General features: G+C 38.8%; 1 protein-coding gene across 1 annotated transcript in view; it reads left to right on the top strand.

Annotated features, from left to right (window-relative positions):
• Positions 1-17625, top strand: part of TRPM6 (transient receptor potential cation channel subfamily M member 6) — a 148253-nt gene that overhangs the window by 30046 nt on the left and 100582 nt on the right. The window contains exons 2-8 of the mRNA XM_018566528.1: positions 3042-3121; positions 4451-4489; positions 7804-7984; positions 8554-8767; positions 12130-12254; positions 12504-12675; positions 14248-14422. Of these exons, the coding sequence (XP_018422030.1) occupies positions 3042-3121; positions 4451-4489; positions 7804-7984; positions 8554-8767; positions 12130-12254; positions 12504-12675; positions 14248-14422 (986 nt within the window). The remainder of the gene's footprint in view (positions 1-3041; positions 3122-4450; positions 4490-7803; positions 7985-8553; positions 8768-12129; positions 12255-12503; positions 12676-14247; positions 14423-17625) is intronic.

The raw sequence follows: 17625 nt of genomic DNA on the forward strand, positions 1-17625 counted from the left end.
TGGAGGCTTTTTGTGGTAGTGTGTACACATTCTATCATGATCAGAAAGGGTACAATCGAGCTTTGATTCCTAAATGTTGATTATTTTAGTATAATCATAATGGGAAATTAAGAATCAATGCATTTTAGATAAAGCTTGTTTTTTGTTTTTTTTAAACTTGCATTTAGTACGTTAGCCTTTTTTCTCCCTGATGGGGATGGCATATGTTAAAGTCTTTGGTAAATTTTCAAGGCTTTCTTCAAAGTAACAATGAGGATAATGGCCAGCATCTGGGATCTGAATGACACCAATTACTAAGAAGTTTTTAATGGTTTACACCAGTTTGAGTACATGTGTTTTATTTTTGAATATACCTTAAACTAGGGATGCGCCGATACCGGTTTTTCTGTATCAGTTACGAGTACCGATATATATATATATTTCGGTACTCGCCGATACTGAGTAGCAATACTGGTACCTCCACTAGCATGGAGCATGTCATTGGGCGGCATGTCATTACCTGTGCTCCATGCTGTTTGGCCGGATCGATGCTGATTGGCTGGGAAGCCAACTTCATGTGCCCTCGCGTCAGAGCCGGTCAGAGGAAATTTACCATTGTTTAACTAGGCCCACCAGGCAACTTCAAAATTCACTGACTTCATGATCGCAAAAATGCCTGCTTTTTCTTTTACATCACAACTTTTCCCTTAGAAATTCACAAAAGTTCTATTATAATCCATCTGGACAATGCAGCCTGGGCCTGTATTCCTGCTCTATGTGCTCTATAGAAGCAAACAGAACCATTGTCTGTGAATCACTGACTCAGCAGAGTAAAGGGTATTAAAACAATGGAAGACTCCCTTCACTCCCTTCACTCCCTGAACTTGTAGGATGCCTATATATGCCAACACTCTATTACATATTGCCACGCTAACATCTCCCTAGGGCAAAAATCCCTCATTACACTTACATTACACCCTATTAACCATGATTGCCTAGTTGTAAAGTGTGCTATTCTGTGCTGAAATCGTTTGTTTTTACAGTTGCATAGCATAATACATCCAAGTCTTACCAATGCTTTAGCTATGTGTCTACCTTTAGTAACGGATTCCACTATGTTGTGTAACATTGCACTTCTGTGCTTTCAATAAAGAATTCATAAAAGGAGATTAGACTAAGATTGACAAAGCAATATAATAGGAATCCAAATTTTGCACATGCACTTTCAATTTGCACGCTGCTCCTGAAAGCTATCCAGAGTCCCTTGGACCATCACGTGCAGTTGCTAGTATAGAACTAGAAATTTCCAGGGAAATCTTATTATGGGCAATTGAGAAGCAACTATAAAAGGTAAGTAGAAAAGGAGTTGTAAATGTAATTGTTTTTGCACCCATGGATATAAATAATTGACTCATAGGGGGTGATTTACTAACCTAAACACACGCACGCACTAGGTGCGTGTGATTTTCACACAGCAAAACTTATTTATCAACCAAAAAGTCTCTAAAAGCATATTTCCACTAATGCCATATATGGAAAAATCATGCACATGATGCATATATAATGCTGCTTCACAGTTTAGACAAAAATGGTTAGCTCATGCATTTACATTCCTGCATTCATCAACGCAAGCAACACAACATAGAGCTAATTTACACAACATCACCTTGCAATTCATGCTTGGCTTTGCACAACTCACCTGCTGGGTGTGTACACACTACAAAGGTGTTTAGATTCCACCCATAGATCATGCTGGGAGGGAACACACTACAGAGATGTATACATGTTCGTGATGTGTTTATAAGGTTAGTAAATCAACCCCATGATGTTACTTATTTAATCAAGACCAAGCAATGAAATGGGTTACATCAAACCTTAGCAAATATTGAGGGAAAATCTGTTTGCTGGGTTGGATCATTTTAGATGATATAACATTGCTGCACAAAAAGTGGACAAAAGTGATCCTTAGATGAGATAGAAGCTCTATGAAGAACTGCAGCAGGTAAGACATCTACCTGGCATTTAGCCGGCTAGCATCTTCAGGGATGTACAGTGATATCTTATGGTTCAGTGGACCACATTCTGTAAATACATCCTTCTCTTTTTTCAGTGGAAGGATTGGCTTTATTGCTCAGAGTTTTTACAGCAAATTTTAAAATTTTACCTCAGGGAGCCCTATATTGTTGATCTACACAAGACTAATGTTAAAGTGTATGTAAACCCTAACAATAGACTTTTTTTTATTTGCTCTCTTTTAAACTATTAAACATTTTATAATATTTATATCTGCTGTTGATCTTGTCCCAAATCTTGTTAACAAATAACTGCCAATGCAGTTTTCCTGTGCTGCACTGATATACATTAATTTAGCATTTAATCTAATGCAATCACCATATCTAAGGAGTGGTAAGTTGCAATATATTAAATATGTATTATTTTGTTTAGATACACTTTAAATTGGTGCATAATGTATGGATGTCTATTTGCTAGTCTGTAAGATCATTAGTTGTTATGACACTTCTAGATGTCTTCTTAAATGAATGTCCAGTTTAAAGTAGCATTCTTTTCATGGCTTATTGACAGCTGGACACAGCCAACAATGTCAATAAACCTATGTTTCTACAACCCAAGTAATTAATTAGAGAGGTAGAGATCGGCTTATCTGTATAAAAATATAACTGTGTGTATATATATCTCTCTCTATATATATATATATATATCTCTCTCTCTCTCTCTATATATAGATATAGAGAGAGAGAGAGAGAGAGAGAGATATATAGTAGCTGTTTTCTGGTATGTAGTGCTATCATTTAGGCAGGGGCTTTAACAATGTTGCCTTCTCTATCATTTAATTATATATAGCAGATATATAGTTACTTTTTTCATTCAGAATTGAATTAGTCATGGCAGTTATATTATCCTGCATCTATACCTAGAAAGTAGGCCCTTTTCAGGTGCCATTAATTCATTAGCTAGTCCTAAAAAGCAGTCTATGTTATATTATAAAACTATGTTACATTTTTTTCAACATTTCTTGATTTTGTTCTGTTTTTATCCTTTAGTCCCAGAAATCTTGGATTGAAGGTATTTTCTGTAAACGAGAATGTGCAAAGATAATACCAACAAGCAAAGATTCTCACAGGTAGTGTATGCTATTTTTAAACATAAATATCTCAGCTTTGAAATAAGTAAATAGTATTGAAATAAATAATTAAAAATACATTGCACATTTATACTAGGGTTACATGCTATGAACAACACCATGAGTGCATAGTATAAAAGACTCACATCTCTGGTCTCTTTAAATTTATAGTAAGTTTAAAGTCCCCATGAAAGCCATCATTGGAACCCATCTTATTCTATTATTAATATTTCAATGTACTGCACATTACCAATGTGATTAATGTATAAAATACTTGTTTCAGTATATCCCTGCAATCTGATTATTTTTTGCCTGTATTCCTCTTCTATCTATTGTTTTGTCTGTACTTCCCTTGTATCTATTCATTTTATGCCTCTATACACCTGCAATCTAGTGGTTTTTGGTTTCATACACCCTTGTGTCTATATAATTCTAGTGTCTACTGGTTTTAATTTCATATCCTGCTGATGTGATTTCGTCTTTGTGCCTTCCGGGAGTCTAGAGGTCCAGACTAGTAATGTGTGATTATTGGCGCATTATTATACTGGGTCAGTATAAACCAGCAGGGTGTACCACCCATACCTCCAAAGTGGTTCCCACATAATGCGGAACTGTCTCACAGCAAGCAACAGTCAGACCACTAGATAGCTGAGCAACTTGGTGCTAACTGACAGAAATCACTTCAGTTCAGTTTTAGGATGTGACATCTCTATGTGGGCCAAAAATGAAGTGCTGGAGCAGTCTCTTTAACCTAGTTCTTTCAAACTAGATCTAAATGGGGTATGATAATAGCTTCCCATTTATAATAATCAGGGGTCACTGGGAATGCTTTTCATTCATTCAATAGCAACCCAAAACATTTTTTCCTGCAGGTATTGTGCTTGTATACATTGTAAAGGAGATATTTTAAAGTGACACCAAATCTTAAAAATGCATTAAAGTACATTGTGTATCACTTGGCTGTAGATCCTCAAACCATCTCTGAATTTATACTGATAGTGTCTTTCCTTCTGGCTATAATCTTACGATTAGTTTACTAATTTGCATTGCGATTGTAGTCCATCATGGAAGCAAACTTGGAGCGGTGGCTATTTTACATCACACACAGGGACCATGGGGAGCACCAGAGGGCTCAGTAAACATATAGACTTGGCTTGAAACTTTCAACTTTTCTTTTCCATTGGAGAAGGTGGGGCAGAAAAGAGTAGGTAAATGCTGGCCTATTGAGGAAAATAGCGAGTAGAACAGTTTTTTCGACCCCTCAGTGCAAACTGTGGCACCATCAAGACATGGCATGTTTGATTCATCTTCGTGTTTTCTCTTTTGCAGATGTCATGGAGGATGTCATGTCTGCCAGAACCTGATCAGGTGAAGTGTTTTGACAGGGCCACAATTGGCTCTGTAATAATTACCCAGCTGCAGTGTACCTTTTACAAACTAATGTTGTATTTAGTTAACTGAGAAAAGCAGGGAGGCTAGTGAGTTATTTAACTAGGCTTAAGGGGAAAACAATTCATTGTTACATGACAAAGAACCAAAGGTTTATAGTTGTTTACTGTGACACTGTTTTCAAAGTTTGCCTAAGCAAGTATTAAAGGAGATTGTACATATCGTAAGCTTCACCTCACATATACTATTGATCTGGCTACTGTCCATTGTTTTGCAGCATGCTTTTCCTGGCATTGATTAAATGAGCATGTTTGTTTTCCTAAGAGAATGCCAGAAGATCTAATCTGTAGAGTGCAAGTCAAGGCAGTTTACATTGATGCTGCATATGCCAAATATAATGTCTCTCTTAAAGCTTGTAAATACTAGCAAATGTATGTCCGTTCCTTGAGTAGGTAATTCAAAATGGTGGTGTGAATGTAATTAGCAAGAGTGTGTACAGGACAAATTGGAATGGTCTGGTACACAGGTATTAACAGGCACAGTAGTGTGTGGCACTTCTAAGAATACAGGCATAGCAGAAGACAGGGTGCAGGTACCATTGCCGAGTCACTGATTCTACAAGAAAAACAAGGGTGTCCATAGTAATTTTTCATTTGAGTTTTATTATCGGTGATGCCATGTTTCTGTTATGTACAAAATGATCTGTGTATTATGCCTTCTTCAAACCCAACTGACATTTTTGTGGTTTGCACAATTTACACATTAAACATAGTGTCTGCAAATGTCTATTCATGTTCAGTGCACATCACAAGATCTGTCAGTGCACAAGGTGACATATAGGAAACATACTATGAAGAAGGGTGGGTAATGTATACAGCAACTACTGTCTACAAAACTTTAGACAATCAAGGGAGAAGGGACTTGTAATTAATTTGAATTTAAATTTAGTTTTGGCTTTCCACGTTCTGAGCTTCAGCAGTTGTGGAAAAGATGACGAGAACAGTGTGTAAAGCTAACAACACATAATACAAAAATGATTAGACAATCTACTCAGTTTTGTACAGAAATCTAAAAGTGTATGTTTACTCAAAGTACTAGCCGTAGTAGATTGTGCAGTCAGATTGTGTGTGGATAGCTTAATATGCATATCAAGCTACAGGTATAAGTATTCTGAATTACTACCTTATTGTACAGGTGATGTGAAAAAAATCCCAATCATTTCTTTGAACAAGTTATCTATGCTTGGCATATGAAATACACCGATCAGCCATAACATTTCTGAGAGGTGAACTAAATAACATTGATTATCTTGTTACATTGGCACCTGGAAGTGGTTGGGATATATCAGGCAGCAAGTGAACATTTTGTCCTTGATGCTGATGTGTTAAAAGTAGAAAAAATGGGCAAGCATAAAGATTTGAGTGACTTTGACAAGGGCCAATTTGTGATGGCTAGATGACTGGGTCAGAGCAACTCCAAAACTGCAGCTCTTGTTGGTTGTTCCCGGTCTGCAGTGGCCAGGGCATACCAAACTTTGTCCACAGAGGGGAAACTGGTGAACCAGTGACAGGGCCATGGGTTTCCAAGGCTCATTGATGCATGTGGGGAGCGAAGACTGGCCCATGTATTCCGATCCAATAGAAGAGCTACTGTAGCTCACATTGCTGAAAAAAATAATGCTGGTTCAAATAGAAAGGTGTCTGAACACACATTGCATTGCAGTGTGTTACGTATGGGGCTCTGTAGTCCCAGACCGGTCAGGGTGCCCATGGTGACCCCTGGCCACTGCGGTGTAATCTTGGGTTCTGCCATTCATGTGGATCTTACTTTTACGTGTACCACCTACATAAACATTGTTGCTGACCAAGTGCACCCCTTCATGGAAATTATATTCCATGAAGGGGTGTATATATAGTGGCCTCTTTCAGCAGGATAATGCGCCCAGCCACACTGCAAAAATGCTTCAAGAATGGTTTGAGGAACACAACAACGAGTTTGAGGTGTTGACTTGGTCTCCAAAATCTTTTTTTTTATTATTATTCCGTTCCAAGCTGTTTCTTCCCACCTCAGCTACCTCAAGTTGAAGTGGTTGTTGAAAGCAAGGAACAAAAGAAAGTGCCTCCATAGTGTAAAAGTGTGATTTAATAGTAAAAACACGCAGCTCTAAGGCTGTACTTACAACAATTCAGTTGAATAAAAACCAGTAGAGTAAGATGAGAAGTCAGAACCTCTAGCAGGGAGAGTCTGAAGTGATGAAATTCACCAGCGTCCTCTATTCCTGTGTTAGCAAAAGGTTTACGCGTTTCTGGGGCACGCCCCCTTCATCAGAACCTATGAATAAAACTGCCCTGTGTCCTGTCTTAAATCTTGAACAGGGTGGATCACATGGGATTTTTAACCCAATCTTCAGGTCAATGTTGGAGGCTCATCAGGTCAATGTTGGAGGCTCATTGACCTGATGATTGGGTTAAAAATCCCATGTAATCCACCCTGTTAAAGATTTAAGACAGGACGCAGGGCAGTTTTATTCATAGGTTCTGGTGAAGGGGGGGTGCTCCAGAAACAAGTAAACCTTTTGCTAACACAGGGTTAGAGGACGCTGGTGAATTTCATCACTCCAGACTCTCCCTGCTAGAGGTTCCGACTTCTCATCTTACTCTACTGGTTTTTTTTCAACTGAATTGTTGTAAGTACAGCCTTAGAGCTGCATGTTTTTATTATTAAATCACTCTTTTACACTATGGAGGCGCTTTCTTTTATTCCTTGTTTCCTAGACTGGTGGTCAATCTGACCTGCGGGAGCTGCCTCTCTCGTGTTTGCTGTATCTTATTGCTGGGCACCTTGCAATTGAAGGCGCCGGTATTTTTTCGTCATCAGGTTGGTGGGAGGACAAGATTAGCGTCTATGTTCGCTGACTTCCCGATCAATATAGCTGACCTGTGGCAGCTTCAGTGTCACAGGTCAGCTTTAATTATGGGGATGAGTGTTTTTCACTCAACCCATAATTCTCTTTTCATGCAAGACCTTAATCACAGTGATCTGAGAGTCTGCAAAAGTCCCACCAACAAGGGGTCCTTAGTTTAAGGGTAGTAAAATTATGGACACATTTTCTTTGTCAAATCTTTGGTGGTACAAAGGCTGTTAAGATGTATTTGTAATAGACAAATGTTGTTATCTGAAGAGATAGTTGTATATGGTTGCAGAAATTCCTTTGACATTAGCCCTAAAAACATTTTACATGGCATTTCTCATAATGAGCTGGACTCATGCAAAAATACTAAATTGTGCTTTAGGTGCTTCTGTGGAAGATTAATTACAGATCATCCGGGTTTAGATTACGACTGGCCAGTTTATTCTGATCCACAAGAAAGATGTGATGAAGAATGGTTAGTTCACAGACACACGAAGGCAAGCCCAACAGATGCATATGGCACCGTCAATTTCCAGGATGGCCATCATACATATCATGCAAAGGTAGGGTATATAATTCAGCAGTGCAAACCAGAACTTCATGGCTGTATGTGCAATATCTTCATAATAACTTTTTGACTAAAATGCAGTACATAACAAACCTTTTTTTATGCTATGAAAGATACAACAGAACTAAAAGCTTAGGGTATAAGCGATGATAGAGGCAACAACACACATCATGCTTAATTATTGCCTATAAACTGTGGAAAAAGCTTAATACAATTTAAATGAAATATAGTTTAACAATATTCGGAGATATTGAGATTAATTCACCAAGACATATCAGTGATTTTAACTGTATTTATTATTTTATATTAGGACCATGTTACATGAAAATATATAATGGGGCAGGGGGGAGCTGCTGATGATAACCAACTTTAAGAGTGCAGAAGAAGACATCTGATTGGTTGCATTTATTGTTTTTTAGTCACTTTTACTTAGAGCTGTACTTTCTATTTATTTTAAGAATAGGACACACTGGTGTCATTGTTATCGTTCACGTATACTGTTTTACAGTTTAAGTAAAAGTTTACTGGTTTAGAGATTCAAGACACTTATATATTTTTTCCCAGTATATTAGAGTATCTTATGACACAGCTGTGGACCAGTTGATGCATCTGATGATAAAACAATGGCAGATGGAGCTTCCCAAACTTGTTATATCTGTTCATGGAGGAGTTCAGAATTTTAAACTTCCTCCGAAAGTGAAGAAACTTTTTGGTAAAGGTTTGGTGAAGGCAGCAGAGACTACAGGGGCATGGATCCTTACAGAGGGAATTAACACAGGTCTGTATGATACCTTGCCTTACATTGTATGTTACTGTATATGTTTAGGATCTTCATGATTTGTCAGGGAAGGTTTCAGCACATACTGTATACAGTATTTGTTGTTTTATTGTAAATAGTTACTCTGTAATTCCAGTTGACAATTCTTAGACATACAGTTGTAGGCTCTGATATGTGGAATTCTGAACATCTAGGGTTTCCTAGGTAGGTTTACACGTAAGTTTGTGACACCATTCTCATAATACCAGTTTCCATTGAATTTTTGGTAAGTGACATCTTCCAAACGTATACCTGTAGTCCTTGATATCTCAGGCTCAATCTACCCACTCACTTACAGTAATAACATAAAAACTGAATGATGTAGACATTGACACCGGTTTCTTCGCTTACATATCAAGATTTTAGGGAGGGCATTGGATAAATATAAAGTAAAGTGGAAAAAACTTGTCTATATTTAGTTGAGGGACAACTCTGGTTAAAAATGTTATTAACCCTTGCAGTGGGGCTACCCCCCAAACTGCAAGGGTTAAGTGTTCATTTTTGCCTAGAGTCAAAAATGACTAAGTTATACTCACCCTATCCTCAGAGCTGGATGGCTGTGACAGCGCTCACTCCTGCCTCCCCTGCTATTCTGCAGCCATATGTCCCTCATTGTCCTCATGTCCTGTATACTATGTATAGAACGTGATGACTCGGGGACCTTAGACCACTGCAAGGGAGGGGGAGTGAGGCTACAGGGACCAGTCTAAGAGCTGGCTGGCTTGGAGGATCAAGTGAGTATAACTTTTTTTTACCCTAGGCAAAAACGAGCACTTAACCTTTGCAGTGCAGTGGTCGTCCCACTGCAAGAATTAATAACATTTTTAACCAGCGTTCTTCTTTAAAGGACAGCATCTGCTAATCCTTTATTGGAGGGAGGTAAGAGAATGCAAGAGATGAAACATGACCTCTTATGATGTAGAAAAGGCAATCTACTGTTCCAGAAGTTTATTCTTAAGCCTGTCAAAATCCAATGCTTTTCCATACATTTAAAACAATGAACATATTTAATAAGATTAAACCTGAATTGCAAAAAAACAGAGTGTAAAAGGCTAGATTTCTTTTTGGTTTACATTGTTATTTTAGAGTTCTTGGCTGACTTTAAGTGGAGACAAACAGGAGGATTAACAAAGAAAAATGCATCAATTTCAATATGCACTATTGGTATAGTGTTTTATGTGCCAAATAAAAAAAGACTGTTGCACGACAATTGGTTAATTGTATGCATGATAATCCGTTCATACACATCCCCTTCCCCTCTCCCTCCTATAGTACTGCTGCTTGCTGCTCGCCCCTCTTCACTACAGTATTTATGCCATAATGGTGTTCATTTTAGAACAAGTGCCCAATTACAATTTAGATGCACGCTATTACAGATTAATAGAAACAGTTAACACAACAACACATAGAACTTGTGTAATGGTATTGTTGACCTGGTGCATGAAAAATGCACTGATATATACCAAACAATTATATATTTCACTTTGTTAATTAATCATATTCGGAAAGAGTATGCTACTGTAATATATAGCAATGTCTGTGATAATCAGGCATTAACTATTCTGTCTTAAACCAATAGGTTCTGCAGTGCAGCAGCTTCTCCGTCAGTAATTACTAGATGCACATCCATGCAAGGCATGTTAACAATTACACAATGCTAACATTTCATAATATAGAAACACAATAGGATAGAGAACATTACTCAAAACAGATTACCATCTTCACTCATCTGTTACTGTTAATCTGCTCATCTTGAAGACATTGGTCATCTATCAGCAGACACTCAGCTTGACTACAAGTAGACTCCACATTCTTAAGAAGGTAAATAGTGTAATTTTACAAATATACAATAAGGCATTAAAAGCTTTACAATTTCATACAGTCATCATTGGTCTGCACATGTTCTTTTAGTTTACAGGCTTAGGTCGTTAAGATGACAGATATGTTATACTAGTGCAGTGTATTCATCTTCACTTTTCAAACAGATTATGTCTTGATGCTTCCTTACGAAATGTTTTTCCAAGTGATTATGTTGCAGAAAACCTCTTATCACAATACACTGTCTTTAATAAAAGAACATGCAATGATACAGCATTGTAAACAGAATATAAACCTGGACCTGTAATTTGGCATAACAGACTGTCTTCTGAGCGATCAGCTAATATTACTGTGTAGATTTGAGTTTCTAAGCATGTCTAAACCCAAATAGGGCTGTGCATATGTCTCCACTGTTTCACATGAATCTGGTGATTGACAAGTTCGACACCAGACACTACATTGTGGTGAGGTACTGGGAGTGTCTTGTGTTCCTAAATACCCTGGTTATTTTTTCGGATGGTCTGGCCACAGATCAGGGCATCAAGAAGGTAAGTTCTGGCTGCTTATGGTTGCTGTAATGCAAACCTATTACATTGCAGGCTCCTTTTAAACTGAAGCCTTTTACTTAGTATTAACGTATTCCTTTTTAGCTATGCGCCCCATTTCTTTTCAGTCTCAGATAATAGTACATTTTTGCCTGAGCTTCTTTGCAGGTTAAGACATGTGCTTTAAAGTGACACTAAACTCAGGAGTTACATGTTAAAAATGCACTCAGATACCTTAACTATTAAAGTGGACCTTTATCCCCTGTGACTGAAAATCACGCCAGAATACAGCTCTGCTGATATGAAATCATCTTACATTCATTAGTTAAAAAAACATATTTTTATTTTATTTACAATTTCTTTCTACTTCCTGGTCCACTTTGGCACAAATTATGTAATGTGCCCAAACATTGCATCCTGGGAAGGTTACATCAGGAGAGCATTGCTGTAATCTCATGAGATCTCAGGGAAAGGCATCTTCCTCCCCTGAGATGATGTGCATGGTCACTTATCCTGGGCACATGTGCCAGAGTTTCAGGAAGTAAAGGGAGATATATTAATCTGCCCTTAGTTAAAGGAGAACTATGAGGTGAGTGCTTTTCACTCACCTCATAGTTCTAGCCGACCTGTGACAATGAGACCGTCACAGGTCCGTCAAGTTACACAGGTATGGCTTATGACTTTAAAATAAGCTAGCCTAGGAGATAACCTGTCATTATATCAGTATTATATCACTTAGAGGCACTGAGCAATACAACTAGACAAAACATTTCTGAAACCAAGTGACTGGAGTTCTTGTATTATTATCTTGTATGACGCATATGATCTTGTGAAGATATCTTCTTACCTTTTATTAGGTGTTTGTTATTTCATGTTTGTGCTTGTTAAACTGCATTAGACTTTCATCATGTTTTACTCTACACAGCCTGCCAGATTCTCACTCATTGTCCATTTGTTTAGGAGTCTCGAAACATGTAGGTGATGCCCTGAAAGCACATGCCTCCCAACATCTAAGAAAAATCTGTGCAATCGGAATCCCACCATGGGGAGTTATTGAGAATCAAAAGGATCTTATAGGAAAAGATGTGAGCACTCTAAACTTTTAGTCCTTTCCTGTACATGATATTAGTATTAGTGTTTATTAGAACCAAAAACAATGTTTTTGTTTTGTTTATTTATTTTTATTTGTCCACAAAATGCCCAGTTTGTGTCTTGTAGTGACACAAACCTAATAAGAGAAGTAAATTGTATATCTGTTGCAGTGTGCAAATATATTTTAAATATTGTTTGATATCAATAGCTTTGATGTGAAACTTTGTTTTTTTTTATTGCAGGCAGCTTGTCTTTACCAAACCCTGTTGAATCCACTTAGTAAGCTCAGCAGTCTGAACAGTATGCACTCTCATTTTATTATGGTGGATGATGGCACAGTTGGAAAGTATGGTAATGAGATGAAACTTAGGAGAAACCTCGAGGAATACATTTCTCTTCAGAAAATACATACAAGTAAGGTGTTTAGTTGATTGCTGTATATAATTATTATATGGCGGTTAAAGTTGATGTGCAGTCCTTTAGCAAATGGCGTGTCATGCGGCTCAACTAACATTTTTTCTTTAATGATCCCCATGTTAATTTTTTACCTTTTATTGGCTTCAGTTTCTGTTCAAGAATTAGCTTCCGCCAAGCTGCTGACTACAGGGTGGTAATATAGGTACTGGTCTGGGGAAAGGATAACACAATTTGACCACTAAGTAACATCCACTACATGTCTTTAAATGTAATCAGAGATGGGGACATGAAGTTGGCGGCACTTTACTTTTTTACAGAAGCTGCTGCACAGAGTGGTCATAGACATTTTTCTGGTACCTTACATGGGCTTTAAATAGGGGAAACTGCAAGTGAGTTAAATACAAATTTCAGCTAGTACCTTTCACAACATATTGGGATATTATCGATATAAATATAACCATACTGGGGTGGTTACAGATCAGCTTTAGGCCCCTTTTACACAGGCTGATCAGAAGAGGATCCATGCACAGATCCCCTCCTGTTCAAAGCGAGAGCAAAAAAACTGAAATGACTGGACCCAATGTCAGTCTCTGGATAATTAGATGTATCCGGCATGATCAGATCCGTCAAAACAGAAAATTGTTCCGTTTGTTTTTTTGGACCTGACTAAAGTCGGGGGTAACTGGATGTAAACGAATGCCCATCCGTTTAGACCCAGCAATCATGGTCGCTCGCTGTGCAGTTTCCCCACACAAGGCATTCCGTGATTGGCAGAGGGGGGATCATGATGTGCATATGCCCCTTGTCCAATCACAGAACACCTTGTATTCTTTGAAAAGAATGCAAGACATTTTGCTAAAAGGAGCAGCTGCACATCAAGCAACCCACTGTGATAGCTGTGCTTCAGGCCCAACTGTCATTTTTTACCACTGAAACTTCAGCGGTGGCTTTACCATCAGAGGCTCCACGTAAATAACATTTTATATAGAAAGAACAGCAGCCACCAGTTAGGCACACATCATTAGAGATAGCTTACTGGTACCTAGATATTGACCAAACAAAGTTTTTGTGCTTACCAGCTTTAAAGTGACACTAAACTCAGGAGCTAGATCTTAAAAATACATTAAAGTACCTTAACTACTAACAAAAATGTATATTATTTGTGTATCCTTCAGCTGTAGATCATCAAATCATCTCTGAATTTGTAGTGACACTGTCCTTCCTTCTGGAGGGTGACTACTTTTGTTCCCCATGGTCCCTGTGTGAGTTGTAAATTAGCCACCAGTCCAAGCTCTATCCTGTGATGGGCTACAATCTCACATTTAGTTTACTAATTTGTATTGAGAGCGTAGACTATTACGGGAGCGAGCTTGGAGTGGTGGCTACTTTACAACACACACAGGATTGTGTTGTGTGGTTTCAAGGTAAAGTGCAAATAGCCTTGAAACGTGAACAGCCTATTTGCTTTTAGCAAACCAACCACATAAATAATACAGATATTCCAAAATTGCAGGTATGTATATAATTTAAAAAAAGTAGCTTCAATTTATTGATGTCATCTACCAACAGGAATGGGACAAGGAGTTCCAGTGGTTGGCTTGGTTGTTGAAGGAGGTCCCAATGTGATCCTTATGGTGTGGGAATATGTCAGGAGTACACCATCAGTTGCTGTAGTGGTTTGCGAAGGGACAGGAAGGGCAGCTGACATTTTGGCCTTCACTCACAAGCACACTGCTGATAGAAGGTAAGCTAATCTTATATGTTTCTATGGTTAATAATTAGTTATATATTGGAAAAAAATATAATACAATTTTCTTATACTTTGTACTTAAATTCTTAGATTCTGCAGACATCCAATTTTTGTTTCTTTCCTTTAATTCCCTACTGCTTTTTTTGGTCTTATGCGATGGTCTTCCCATACACTCAATGGCTTGAAAATGGTTGGATATTACTGAAAACATGGTAATTTTCAGAAAAAACTCAACAAGACACCTCGGTTAGCACAGAAATGAAATAAATCTGTGATTTTTGGTGAGCCGCTCATGTGACCTTGACAGGTCACGTGATTGGGATCTCCTAATGGCCTTTTTTTCAACTCGGACTCCTGAAGCCAGCAGAGCATGGAGCATTTTTTTTGCCCCATGGCCATATTGTCTTTTTAAATTTCACCTTGGAATAGGTAAAACAGAGGACAGCCATGACAGGAGAAACAAAAAACATTCAAAGACTAGTTTGTATACAGTACAACAAAAGTTATGAGTAAATGTTTATCACTGCTTGATATATCGCTAGGGGAAAAGTCTACAAATATGTATTTTAAAAGAGTGTAATGAAAATATGGAGCATCAAGGAAGTAAAAATGTGAGTCATACACAAAACTATTTGCAGGTAAATCCTAACAGCTCAGATTGGCTGATATATAACTCTTGGGCAAATTACATTTGCCCCACATTACTGCCAAGAGCTGAAGCTGAGGAGCATAGTAAATTCCTATGCTCTTCGGCTCCATCTAGTGGCAGTAATGCCATGAGTCCAGCTAGGGGTATTCCCTACACTTTCCCTACACTGAGGCGATAGTGTAGGGAACCCTTTGTATTGAATCAGGTTTACACATGTCAATGTGTAGACCCATTGGTTACATATAAGGGTTGAAGGTTTGTGTTTGTTGATCACAGAGCTTCCGGATTATGCTTCGAGTCCGGCACTTTTGTTATATATTTATTCATTGAGCACTGTCATTGTGCATGCATCACATGTATTATATTGATTTTTGATATTGATTTTTTGGTGTTCACATATATATAGGTTGTTCCTTGAGAGAACACTCACATTTTGATTATACATCTGTGATACAGTATTTTGTCATCAGAGACAATCACGGTCTCTTTAAGTTAGATTGTACGTTTTCTTTCACGTTACAATTCACATTCACACTGACCAAGCGCAACTTGCTTGCCATAAGGTAGTGTAGTGGTGCACATTACTGGGGGGGCTTGCACTGCACATTACGGTGGGTAGGCAGCAGCGCACGTTACAGGGGGTTGCACAGTGCCTCTGTTCAGGGTCCCACCCAGCTCACTGACGTCAGTTAGGTGGGTGGGATGCCAGCAAGAACGTCACAGGTTGCCAAGAGATTTTAGCAACCTGGGACTCTCCGGCCGTAAGGGGGGCGGAAAATGCCGCCGTCCCGCCATGTGACCCAATGAGATGCCACCTGAGGCAAACACCTAAGGCTGCCTCATAGGGACGGCCCAGCACCCAGTATGTAGATTTATACATCAGCTCGAAAGTGTGTGCTCAGTGAAAACAAACTATAGTGAACCAGATATCAGATTTATCTATGGTGCAGTATTTTATCATTTAAAATTTGTTTTATGCTAAATACATAGTTCTGGAGTTAAGGTTTTTTTGGTATGTTGAGCATAAATACACGCTGGTTGGTTTTGTTCGTAAATATATGCCTTTTTTAGAAAAAGGCAGCCCCAAAATGACATTATATATACTGTATATACACGGAGTGGCCAGATTATTATGACCACCCCATCAGTACTTTGTTGGGCCACCTTTTGTCTTCAATACTGCGGCGATTCTTCTTGGCATTGAAAGGTGATGCGAGGAATCTGACACCATGCCTGATGAATAGCACTGTCCTGATTGTGGGGGCCACCTAAGCAAGGTAAATTCTCCCTCATGTTCTTGAAACCACTCCTGCACAATACGAGCACCATGGCCTGGCGCATTGTCTTGCTGGAAGAAGCCATCTCTATTGGGATAAGCCATCAACATGATAGGATGAACTTGATCAGCAACGATACTTTGGTATGTTGTGCTATTCAGACGTTGTTCCACACGAATTAAAGGGCCCAAATCATGCCAGGAAAACATGCCCCAAACCATAACACTGCCCCCACCAGCTTGAAGGGTTGTACTCATGCATGTGGGGTTCATGCTTTCATGCTTTTCCCGCCAAATTCTCACTCTGCCATCTGCATGATGCAACTGGAAACGTGATTCATCGGACCACATAACTTTTTTCCAATGCTCGACTGTCCAATCCTTTTGACAACATTTTATCTTGTTTACTGCAGACAGCAAAGGTGTTCAAACAGGCCTTTGGCTTCCATATCCCATACGATGCAGTGTATGGCGAACAGCCCAGATAGCAAGTAATTGTGCTGCAAGTTTGAAAATGACTTGCTAAACTCTTGCAGACTTGCCAAGCTTCACAATTTTGTTGCACAATTACAGCAAGTCTGCATTGCAAGTCTCCAGACCAGCGAGCTTGCAGAGCTCTTGCTAAGACCTGCAGGACTCTTGCTGTAGACTTGCCAATCAAATTTGCTACAAATGCAAAAAGTGTCAACTAGAACTTGTGCTGCGAGTGTTCTGCAAGTCTACAACTTGCCAGGAATATGTGCAGCAAGTTAACAAAATGACAATTTCACCCTGCCACAAGTTTGTGGCAAGTTATCCTTGCTATCTGGGAGTGCGTTCAGAGATCATTTGAGAGGATCCCTGATTAAGATCTGCAGTAATTTGATGCGCTGTTGCCCTTCTGTTGTCTTGTACCAGTCTTGCCACTCTCTGTTCTGCCCTAACATTGACTAGTCACTGACGGCCACAATTCGCACGTTCAGACCCAGATTTTCGGCTGACAGTCCAGTCTTTAAACACTTTAACAACTGCTGCTCTTGAACATTTAAAGAATTCTGCTATTTTACTGATACTCGCTCCATGGCTCGGAGCGCCAACAATCATCCCACGTTCAAAGGCTGTTAAATCGCGTTGTTTACCCATATCTTCAGAAAAAAAAAGCACCTACTGTCGTGGTAAACAAACTGCTTCCCTATTTATAATGGTCTGGCCCTCTAGCAACTTCAGCGCAAAATTATAGCTAATTTGCCTACAAACGTCAGGTGGTCATAATAATCTGGCCACTCAGTGTAT

This window comes from Nanorana parkeri, unplaced genomic scaffold, assembly GCF_000935625.1.
Source record: "Nanorana parkeri isolate BGI_ZX_2015 unplaced genomic scaffold, ASM93562v1 scaffold957, whole genome shotgun sequence".
Classification (NCBI taxonomy): domain Eukaryota; kingdom Metazoa; phylum Chordata; class Amphibia; order Anura; family Dicroglossidae; genus Nanorana; species Nanorana parkeri.